This window comes from Echeneis naucrates, chromosome 7, assembly GCF_900963305.1.
Source record: "Echeneis naucrates chromosome 7, fEcheNa1.1, whole genome shotgun sequence".
In the NCBI taxonomy this organism is placed as follows: Eukaryota; Metazoa; Chordata; class Actinopteri; order Carangiformes; family Echeneidae; genus Echeneis; species Echeneis naucrates.
Window position 1 is genome coordinate 2,928,942 of NC_042517.1, and position 11,147 is coordinate 2,940,088.

Sequence of the window (11,147 nt, forward strand, 5' to 3'; positions counted from 1 at the left end):
GAAACTGCTAACTGAGCCACTGACAACATTTGGCTTTTCTCTGTCAAACTTCAGAAGATCTCAGAGTTTGTATCTGTCAAATAAAACTCTTGTTTTATTCGTTACAACTACAAACAGCAAAACGTGAAAGTTATCTAATAATACAACAGTTCAAACGGATGTTGAACCTCTAAAACACTCACAGACTGCAGACAGTGCACATGTTTAAGTGTGTACTTTATGCATCCGTGCTAAAAAACAAAGACTTGTTCAATCAGATTTAGCAGATAGTGAACAGTTCCCCAAATGAGGCAAATGTTCTTCGGTCTGGCTGTTTATTTGTCACTCCCAGATGAAGCTTACTGTAAATCTAACAGACGTGAGAAAGAAGGATTAAACTTCATACAGTATGTTTCACTACACAAATGACTGAGCAAGCAAATATTTAAGAGAGCCTTTAAAGTACTTTTAATCCAGCTGCCATGATTTTTAGATACAGATTAAGGCCGTCGGTTTGGTGCAAACATACAATGGGAAACGGAATTAGCATGAGAAGAAATTCAGTTAAGTTATTTCCCAGAAGAGAAATAACTTTAATGTGCATTATATTTAACTTTGCACAGCTGATCAGGGGAGAGCTCGAACACAGTCCCCCCCCCCCCCCCCCCACTTCCAGAAATGATGCAGTCCATCACAGCCAGGGTGAAGCAGCTCCCTGATCACGGTGTCTCCTCTGCCAGGTAAGTATGAGCTGATGGGGCACTCTGACACCGACACGCCATCTTTACTCAGGGTGCTGATGGTCACATGACAAACCATCCTCCAATAGGAGTCAGTGACGTCACGCCGTGGACTTACTTCAGATGAAGATTCAGTTTTAAAGAAATCTGAAATGCTTTGGTGGATTGTGTCTACAGATGTACACCGAGTAAACACGTTGTCCCTTTTCTGCCTTGATTTGGACAAATCTGACATCAACAGGATGATCTTCTGCTCCCTCCTTTTTTATGTAGGATCGCAGTCTGTCCCAGCATGTTGATCGGCCGCATCGACATGTAGTCGTGATTCGGCTCTCTCCGGCTGAAGTCGGCTCTTTTCGTGAATTACTTAAAGCACAACTTTAAATACGTGCTGAGAAAAGAGTAACAACAACTCTGCAACAAACATCACCGAGTTTATATCGATATCGTATCAACAGGCTAACGGGATTAGCGATCATTTTAACCCTCCTGTTGTGTTCCGGTCTGTCAAATCTGACCGATTTAGTTTCCTCTCTAAAAAAAAAAATAAAAAAAAAATTAAAACAATTAATGGGTAAGACTACAATTAGTGTGTAAAACAGTTAAAGCACATCTCGACTGTCCTTAATCAGGTGAGCAGACACACACATCTTATGCCCCTTTATGGCTTCCATGGAAACCCTCAGCAGCATCCACGCCAACCAGAGAAGGAGTCAGAAGAAAGAAGTGCCAACTGTGTGCACCAAGAGATTTAAAAAAAAAAAAAAAAACAAGCTGTGTGTGTGCCACAGATGTTGTGTACACATTTACAAAGAACATGCAACGACCCATATTGTCCAATATGGGTATGAGAGGACAAAACTGAGGACCATGGACATGACACTCCGGCGCTGTCTTTTCAGTTCAAGCTCTAGTTCAAGCTTTTTGTAGTATAACTGTAGTTTCCCTGTGGCGTTGGTTCTCAATAAAGGAATCATACCGGGAACACAAAAGTTGTTATTTTGTGCCACAGTTTAGATAATTTAACTGGTTACTGAACTACTCTGATAAAAAGTACAACAGGTTTCATCTTAGTGTTTGTTATAGTCAAAATAATTTGTGAAAAATTTATTTTTCATTTAAAACAAACAAACAAACAAACAAAAAAAAAGCGAGTGGTACGAGCTCAGTAAATGAGGCCATGGAAACTTTACAGGTTAGGTTAGGAGCTTTATTGTTTTTGTTTTCAAACACCAATCAAGAGTTTTTGTTTTCATGATCATTTGGACAAGAACAGAGAAAAACTCCAGTGAGCTATGATCACTTTAATTTGACCAACAGCTGAGGAGGACACACCTTCTCACATTTAAATAGCAACACTATTTTCAAACTCTGCTGGATCCATGTACGTGTATGGAATTTCCAGAGTCTGGTTTCTTATTTTGATGGTTGCACTCAGCAATGCGAGACGCCTCTGGAAATCCTTGATCAGCTGGCAGATAACCTCCTCAATGAAATGCTCCTCAGGGTACTGACCAAATGCTACCTGATAGTTAGTGATACATTACAGAAGCTTTATTTTAATTTTCTTTTTATCAGCAGATATGTAATGTTTGGATTAATTCATCTTTCAAGTCCAAATTACTTACAAAGTCAGAGGATGATTTGCTCAGTAGCCACAAGCTTGCCATGCTCTGAACTGTTGTGTTAACGTCAGGGAGAGTGTGGAGCATCGTGGTCTCATCTGTTGTCCCCTTTGTGGTTGGTGGGGGGAGTTGTAGGGTACTGGGAGTGTTGGGCATCCAGCCACAGTAGTCATACTACAGACAACAGATCAATATTGGATAACTGGTTAAGGTGCTTTGGGGCATACAGTAAAACGTTTTGATAAGAATATCCATTCATTCATCATCAACCACCAATCCCAGCTCACTCTGGGGAGGGCGGTGTCACTTTGGACAACCACTCACAGAAAGTTCAGAGTCACCAGTTGACCTAGACAGTGGGAGGAAACACAAACTCCACACAGAAAGGCCCCAGGCCAGGAATCAAACCCACAACCTTCTTATTGTGGGGTAACAGTGCTAACCACTACACCGCTGTGCTGCCCTTGATAAGAAAAATAAAGTTTTTTAAGTTCCCTTTTCCACCATGAGGTTAATAACTCAGAGCCTCAGGGACTTTGTGGTTGTAAAAGTTCATACTCGAGGTCATTTTCAGTTCAGATAAAAACTTTTAAGGCCGTCATCTGATCATCTCAATAAAATTTAAAGGACTCACCTGTCCAGTGTTCACAGCTGAGTGTTGGGCTGAGCAAGTGAAGATGACCATGGTGACAAATTTGATCAGCTCGGCAACGGTTGTAAATCTCTGAGGAATTCCTGAGAAATTTAGAGAATAAACTCCTTTAGTGAAAAATGTAGTAATCTATTTCAGATGAATAAGTTAAAGTCTGATTTCAGTTTGATAGAAAATAATATAACTTTGTGGAAGTCGTCTTGCTTTTGTCATGTTGTCAAGCTGCCACCTTAATTTTGACCAAAGGATGTGAAATTGAATTCCTGAACGGACAGGCTGATATTCCTGAAGTGTGACTGACTTGGTGTTATTCTGTGATGATTAGTTGTTCCCTTAATTTGTTTAACAGTATTCATCTTAAATATATCTTAATCTCACCATTGCCTGTTTGGGAAAGGAATCCGTGTTCAAAAATGTCTTGAATCCACTTCTGCAGCTCAGAGTCTTTCTGGACTTCAGCATCAGTATCGTAGTAGTAGTTTAGTACCCCCTTCACAAACCTTTAGGAAATATGGATAAATACTCTAAAGCACACATTTTCTCTTTAAAACTGATGTGAGAACAATGCTTGTGAGTGAATAAAGTCATCGATTCAGCAAAATTTATCAGACTTTTCATAGAAGGTGCTGCAATGTTTGACAGAGGGGAGACACACTGGACAGCACAACTTCAACAGGAACACTGCAGAGATTTTAAGGTTGCTCCAATAATCCTAGCGCTTTAAATATAACGCACCTTCCTATCCTGTAAAAAGATAAGGCAGTATAGAAACTGTGTACAGTACTTGTTGATGATAGACCAAAGCCTGAGTCCATCATCCCTGTAGTAGAAGTTTGGCACATCCTGCAGCCCACGCTCAGCGATGTTGTCTGGTATGCAGAGAGAGCTGTAGGTCACTGAGGCCAGTGATCTCTGCAGGACTGTGATCATGGACTTTCCACAAGATGTAAACTAGAGAGTTAGATTAATATAGATCGAGTCAAATAGAGTTGATGATGTTAAAACAAAAACGACATTGATTTGGTACTGGACTTACCTGACTGAAAATTCCACCCTCAGATATGAGACGATTTCGAGCCAAGACGTTGATCTGCAGAGTGTATCGAGTGTGAGGGACAAGGAGCTGAGAGAAAGAAGGAATTCTGTTAGTACCGATATTATATGCTTAGCACAGCGCATTGCATTGTGAAATATTTCAGTATAAACGCCACAAGAATAGCAGTTCATCAGATTTGATAGGAAAATCAACCAATTACATCCCATTCAGCTACCTTGTACAGCGGATGCACCATTGGCAGGTTGCGCAGGAGTGACACTGCAAAAACTTCAGCCAGCAGGTGAGTCCGCAGCAGGTGAGTGTTGAGTTGATGCTCAATAAAATCTGCACTTCGCACAAAGATCTTTGCCATCAACCAGTCATACTCAGAATCAGTGGGAAAAAAGATTGGATTGTCATCTGCAGGAGTCTGCTTCAGCTGCGGGGAAAGACAGAGGGTCATGGTTAATTCATCCCATCTGATCCAACACCAGCAGAAAGAATACAGACGAGCCACGGTAACTTGCACGGAATCCACCTTTCCTTAAAGCATCAGTCTCCTTAATCAATACTTGCAGCTTTAGTATTGGTGATATCTGAGTGCCTAACTCACCTGAATAGCGATTGGCATCAGCTTGTCTTCAGGTGTTTTGTGGAACAGAACGAGGGGAGCCATCAAGTACTGCTTCTTTCCGTTGATGGTGTTTGCTTCAAGTCCATCAAGACTCTGGTAGTCACACAGGAATATGTTGCCTTTCTGTTGAAATTGAAATTGAAAACAATGATAAGAAATTCATAACATACAGTGTGGATTTGCAAAATGAACATTTTCTTGCAATCAGGAGGAAAATGTGATCGTATGTCTTGTGTTTTCTAGTTGGTTACCACTTTCTGTTTTATTTTGGCACTCACAGTTCATGTGTATTTTTTCGGGTGTTACCTCCTGTTGTTTCCACCAGTATTCCACACACCCCTGTCTGCTGTTTCCTAAATGTCTTTATTTTTTCCTTCTCTGAATGCCTTTCCTATGTATGACCCCTGAACTGACAGCAAAGCATGTTATCCTTATGAACTAGCTTTTGTGTGTTTTCTTCTGCATTTGTGTCTCAGTTTGGTTCAGAATCACTACAGTACCATCTCACCTCGACTGCCTCAGTAAAGGAAGTTGCCTATTACATTGTATGTGTCGGTAATTTTCTGCAAACAGTTCAGTTCAAACATGAGTCGCGACTGTGACTCGAATTATGATGGATTGTAGTCGCAGACGCAGTCGCGCATTGCACACCACTTCAGAGAGAAGAGACGTCCTCCTGACCGACCGTTTCATCAGGAGCCAGTGATGAATAAACAAATGAGTCAACCTTGGAATCAACAGGAAATAAAATTTATAATCTTACCCACAATTCAATATCCCCGATACCCACAATGCAACGCCCTGGACGCTAAACTCCAGGAGAGGAAGATGGTGAAAGCTCAAGCTGCTCCGAGACCAGTGGCCGGGTGGGTGCAGCCCCCTTTGATATATTCCTGCTCCTCCTTTGGGTCCAGTGAAGCAAGTCTGTTTTTTGAGACTAAGCTTGCCCTATTCAGCCTTGGTTACCACTCACCCTTTGCCAGATTGTCAGTGCCATCTTTGTGTGTTATGCTCTCCAGTCTTAGTTTTTTCATGTTAGCTTGTTAGCTTTTTGACTCCGTCCGCATTTATGGACTTTGTTTTTTGCGCTTTTATGCTAAATGTTTTTGTTTGCCTTCCTGAAGGTACAGGTAAACATTTTATCTCGACAGATCTTTAAATGGTCCTGTTTCTGAGATTATGAGGGATTATGAGGCTTTGCACTCAATTTGAAACAATCACCTTCATTTCCTCTTTCAAGCTACCCTGACCGTGGAGGAAGACCATGGCATCGGTGACAGGAAAGTTTTCAGGTAGGACTGTGCAGCGTCGAATCATCATGGGATTGACACCATTTAGAAACTGGGAGGCAAATAAAGCATCCTCCTTCCAATGTTTCTGGACATACTCTGGAAAAAGCAGAGAAGAGGTGAATTCATGTGTTAAGACTTGTTTTATGTATAATTGACATTTGCTATTTTTTCCTTTCTTGTCTTGTCTTTTCAACAGCAAGTCTTAGAATTACAAGAAAACATTTTTTAGACTTAATTTAACAAGCCAGGTAAAGAACCCAATCTCCTAAACAGAAACATTTAAATATTTTTCAAGCAATTGGAGTAGACTGTAGCTGAAAGTTGCAACAAGTACAGATGAGTATATACGGATATATATGCAGCGTGAAGTACTCCATTAAATATTGTGACCACCTGAAACAGCAGGGTCTTTGGAGAAAAACACCCGGTTGATAGCATCAAGATCATCCCATCTCTCTTCAGAATCATCCAGTCCCTTCAGGTTCAGCTCTGCCAGGCTAGAAAACAAAAAAAAACAGAAACTTTATATTGATTCCTTGACTAACTTTGATAAGCAGATAGGTTAAAAGATAAATAAATATCTGTCAGAGTTTGAGAACTTTACGCGGTTGCTAGAGTGAAGGCAAATTCAGCGGTCTTGGTGAAGGAGAACTGGACCTCCGCAGGCAGAGAAATTGCCTTTACTGCCTTTATGTGGTGGGGTATTTCCGCATCGTAGATATCCCAGCTGGCAGAAAGAAGTCAGGGACAGTAATGTTAACATTGCACTTCTAGTGGAGAAAATACCAAGGTGTTTGCAGTTTAGACTATGTGAGCATAATTTAGTTACCAAACACACGTGTCCAATATTACAAATTTTAGAAAGCATTGTATGTATTGTAATGCAATATAATTAATTAAGTTCACAGAGTCATAAGATGGTTAATATATCATTTCATGAATATATCGAACCAAATTATGGGTGGAGGTTTGGATGTATGTTAGCTTAAATACTAAAATGTATTCAAACTGTGATCTCTTACACATAGTCTTCTGCTCGCTTCTTCAGCTCCTGCTCCCGAGTATACTGGCCAAGATGGTGGTCATCATCAAAGACTTTCAGAGCTGGAAAAAAAAAAAAAAAAAACAAGAACATTAACAGTTTTCTAATTACTCATATATTCAGTACGCTGGCAAGAATTTGCTCTTTAGTTTTCTACCTCTCTGTTTCACATAATTTGTTGTCAGTGAACAGGACAAAGTTTGTCCGACAAGCAAGTTTTCACTAACCTGTCCCCTCCCGGAAGCGGTTCACCTCATTGTCAGTGATCCAACGGTAGATGGGAAAGTGGTACGTATCTCCCTCGGGGGCTTTCACTTCCACCTTTGCAGGGAACCAGGAATCTTCTGGGAAAAATGGAAGATGCTGTTTGTCTAGCTCTATCAGAACCAGCTTTCCAAGAGAGGTTGGGCAGTACACGTTGAAGCTTGACACCTGAAGCAATGACAGCAGTTTGGAAAAATGTATTCATGTGATGGGGTTATAGTGGATTTAATAACTTCAAAGCTGTAATATACAAAGAGTTGCTACACCATTTCTGAAAAAAAGAAGGTTTGATACTTTGGCCTTGTTGAGTTGTGTATATACAGCTGAATTTCACTGGGCAAGGGTTCATGCCAATTTATGTATTATTATTTAATATGTCAACAGAAAAATCCTGCAAGACATGTAATCATAGTGAGGAATATTTCAAACTTACTGCTCCTCTTAAGAAAGAGATTAGCCATTTAAAACTTAGAAGCCACGTGCGTTCACTCTCTCCATCTGTGCCGACAAGCTTAATGGACACACTGCTGAAAGTGGTGGCATTTAAAATATTTCCTGTAGATACTGTCACCTTGTAAGTCACCATTGTAACCTGGGAAGTTGAAACAAAAAAATAAAAATAAATAATTGACATCCTCAGCACATATTAGATTGCTTATGAATAGCTGATAAAACCCAACATAGCAAGCAAAAGCTTTAATGAAGTAAATTAGCGCCCTTTGTCTTTAATCTTTTACAGTCCAGCAGTTGATGGCTTAGATCAAATTCACATATGTGACTCACCTGTGTTGATGAGGACTCAGGAAGTTCCTTTGGCAGAAAGCACCACTGCTTTGTCTTTATAGTCCCTTTAATGGGCGGATTCAGCTGAATTCATAGGAATGTTTGACGTATACAGGCAATTACTAGGAAAACTGCAGCATTGTGCAACTGTTAGCCCATATGAACAGGACCTGATCTTGGAGCTGGACCTAAACCTGGACCTGGACCAGGAGGCTCTTCTCCATTAATCTGTGTGTGTTTACCAGCTGATTGTGTTTGTTGAGGATCATTTTGAAGTCGGTTCAGTCTGTTGATCCCTCACAGGAATTCATTCCATAAATCACCATTTGACAGAACCACTTCTTCTCAGTGTGGCTGGGTGAAAACTTGTATAACCCGAATACACAAAGAGCCAGTTAACGCACAATCTTTTCTGCCCTTTGTTGTTCTTTAGAAACTCTTCCTTGATTCCTAAACACATATTTTAGTCTCTTTGACTATCAGATGTAAATACTGAAAAGTTAAACCGTTCAGGTAATATTTCAACATCAGCACTCGTGATTTCCCTTCTTGTGTGCCTCAGACTGTATTTGTGATGAGGCGTTAAGTAATTTCCAACTTCAGTGGAAAACCACTCCTCTCCAAACTGGATTGGGCCGTTTTCTGGTGTCACCAACTGATGATCAAACTGAAGAAAAATCAAAAGGGTAAGTTTGAGTTGAACTTTGGTGGGGGTTGAGATTTCCACCTGTGAAGCACACCCACAGTGACCAGTTATTACCGGACTGAAGGAGAGATTAATGAAGTTACCTTCAATCATTGTTAAAAATGAGGGTGCTTAATGTTTATATCCGAACTGTAACTGTTCGCTAAATCTGACTCTGTTTAATGTTATATCCAAAATGTAACTAAATCTAACTTTGTGTTATATTGTTGGTCCATTTACCAGATCTGGTTTTGGGGAGTCCCGGAGCGTTCTGGATGTAATCCGGCGTTGCGATGGCACCAATCTTCGCCCTGACTGTGGAGACCAAACAAAAAGCACATCAGACTGAGAACCAGGGTTCAGTTTGGGGTTCCTCTGGGACGTGGATCCAGTTCAGGATGGAACGCCATCAGCTGTTCACCCACCCTGTTTTTTGAGCTCGGTCTCCAGCGTGTGGTTGTACGTCACGCCTTCGTTCAGAGTCACGAAGCAGTAGAGGCTCTCTCCTTTGATGGGATGCGGTCTGCCCACCACGGCGGCCTCAGCCACGCTCTCGTGCTCCACCAGGGCCGACTCCACCTCTGCTGTGCTCAGCAGGTGACCTGGAGGGAAAACAGGAAGTGTTTCTGCACGTGACACAGATTCAGCTTATCGTGGTCGAGTCAGGCGCCTTACCTGAGACGTTCAGCATGTCGTCGATCCTCCCTGTGATCCGGTAGTAGCCGTCCTTGTCTCTACGGCAACCTGGAGGATAAAAAAAAAAAAAAAAAAAAGATTAATACTTAGATTTTTTTAAACAATAATGGATCATCATGATGCCTGAAGGCCATAAAGAACGAGCAGGAAGGAAGAAGGTCGGCACAGTTTTATGTCTCTGTCACAGTCATCAAAATATCAATCAAAACTAACAGGACAATTATTTAACACAATCACTCATCAACTTAGTTTCTTCAACTTTAAATTAACAGAAAAACAAATATAAACCTTATTTGATAATTTTGCAAAAAGAGACTGGAAAGTGACAAACAGGAAAAAGTTGCACTGGGATTCAAAGCTACGACGCCTGCAGAGATTATAGATCATGTTCTACTTAAAGGCTCCGATTGATCCAAATCTTCATGAGTTCGTCAGTAGAACTATGTCTCAAACATGAAGGAAGAGTGTGGCTGGGTGCAAACTTCTCTGACACCAAATCTTAGAAATTCATGCTTTTTAAATGTATAACCCAAATACACAAACAGCCAGTTAACGCACAATCTTCTCTGCCTTTTGTTGTTCTTTAGAAACTCTTCTTTGATTCCTAAACACATATTTTAGTCTCTTTGACTATCAGATGTAAATACTGAAAAGTTAAACCGTTCAGGTAATATTTCAACCTCAGCACTCGTGATTTCCTCAGACTGTATTTGTGATGAGGTGTTAAGCAATTTCCAACTTCAATGGAAAACCGCTCCTCTCCAAACTGGATTGGGCCGTTTTCCGGTGTCACCAACTGATGATATAATAAAAGTACATTTCATACACTAAAAAGTATGGATAGTACCTGTGGAGCAACCATGAAAAATCCACACTGATGGGGCACTCTGAGACCGACACGCCATCTTTACTCAGGGTGCTGATGGTCACATGACAAACGTGACATCACGCCGTGGACTTACTTCAGATGAAGATTCAGTTTTAAAGAAATCTGAAATGCTTTGGTGGATTGTGCCTACAGATGTACACCGAGTAAACACGTTGCCCCTTCTCTGCCTTGATTTGGACAAATCTGACATCAACAGGATGATCTTCTGCTCCCTCCTTTTTTATGTATGATCGCAGTCTGTCCCAGCATGTTGATCGGCTGCATCAACATGTAGTCGTGATTCGGCTCTCTCCGGCTGAAGTCGGCTCTTTTCGTGAATTACTTAAATCTCAACTTTAAATACGTGCTGAGCAAAGAGTAACAACAACTCTGCGACAAACAAAACGTTGTTTTTTCTCAGGACAAAGGTCATGGGTTCGATTCCCGGGTTTGAAGACAGCAGGTCTAGACCGAACTCTTATCTCTCCAAGAGCAAGCACCTGGAGAATGAGCCAGAGAAAAACTTCTTCACATCTATTCTGAGTTTTCATGAATGCGATCATCATAAACAACTTCCAATAGTCGACATCTGATGTTTTCTCACAGTGAACAATAACAGAATTATAAAATATACACTGAATAGAATCAGTTTCGTATCAATTCAAAGCATAAAAGAAATACCATCGAGTTGGTTTGGGAGGGGAGCTGTGGAAAAGTGGGTGAAGCTGTAGCCCCCACATATAGAAGGCCCTGCGGTCGATCCCCAGACTCAACAACAGCCAAGCGGAAATACCAGAAAAAGAAAAGGCAAAGACTGCTGTGACCATCAACCAAGCAGGTACAGGCAAAAA

At 41.0% G+C, this 11,147-nt stretch overlaps 1 protein-coding gene and 1 pseudogene across 2 annotated transcripts; both read right to left on the bottom strand.

Annotated features, from left to right (window-relative positions):
* Window positions 1-607: 607 nt before the first annotated feature.
* LOC115046909 (uncharacterized) lies at window positions 608-727 on the bottom strand (annotated as a pseudogene).
* Window positions 728-1,962: 1,235 nt separating this feature from the next.
* Window positions 1,963-8,155, bottom strand: LOC115046308 (arachidonate 15-lipoxygenase B-like). 2 transcript variants are annotated; one of them, XM_029506598.1, is made up of 15 exons: window positions 8,048-8,155; window positions 7,698-7,856; window positions 7,228-7,432; window positions 6,981-7,062; window positions 6,563-6,685; window positions 6,352-6,455; window positions 5,888-6,054; window positions 4,646-4,789; window positions 4,268-4,471; window positions 4,033-4,119; window positions 3,781-3,947; window positions 3,375-3,496; window positions 2,979-3,079; window positions 2,348-2,518; window positions 1,963-2,244 (listed from the first exon to the last, which is right to left on the bottom strand). In XM_029506598.1, exons 2-15 carry the CDS (start codon window positions 7,848-7,850, stop codon window positions 2,065-2,067), a joined length of 2,010 nt encoding a protein of 669 aa, XP_029362458.1. In that variant the 5' UTR covers window positions 7,851-7,856; window positions 8,048-8,155; the 3' UTR covers window positions 1,963-2,064. The 2 variants fall into 2 exon arrangements, with proteins under 2 accessions (XP_029362458.1, XP_029362459.1); XM_029506599.1 differs by lacking the exon at window positions 8,048-8,155 and having other exon boundaries at window positions 7,228-7,344; window positions 7,698-7,850.
* Window positions 8,156-11,147: the final 2,992 nt, after the last annotated feature.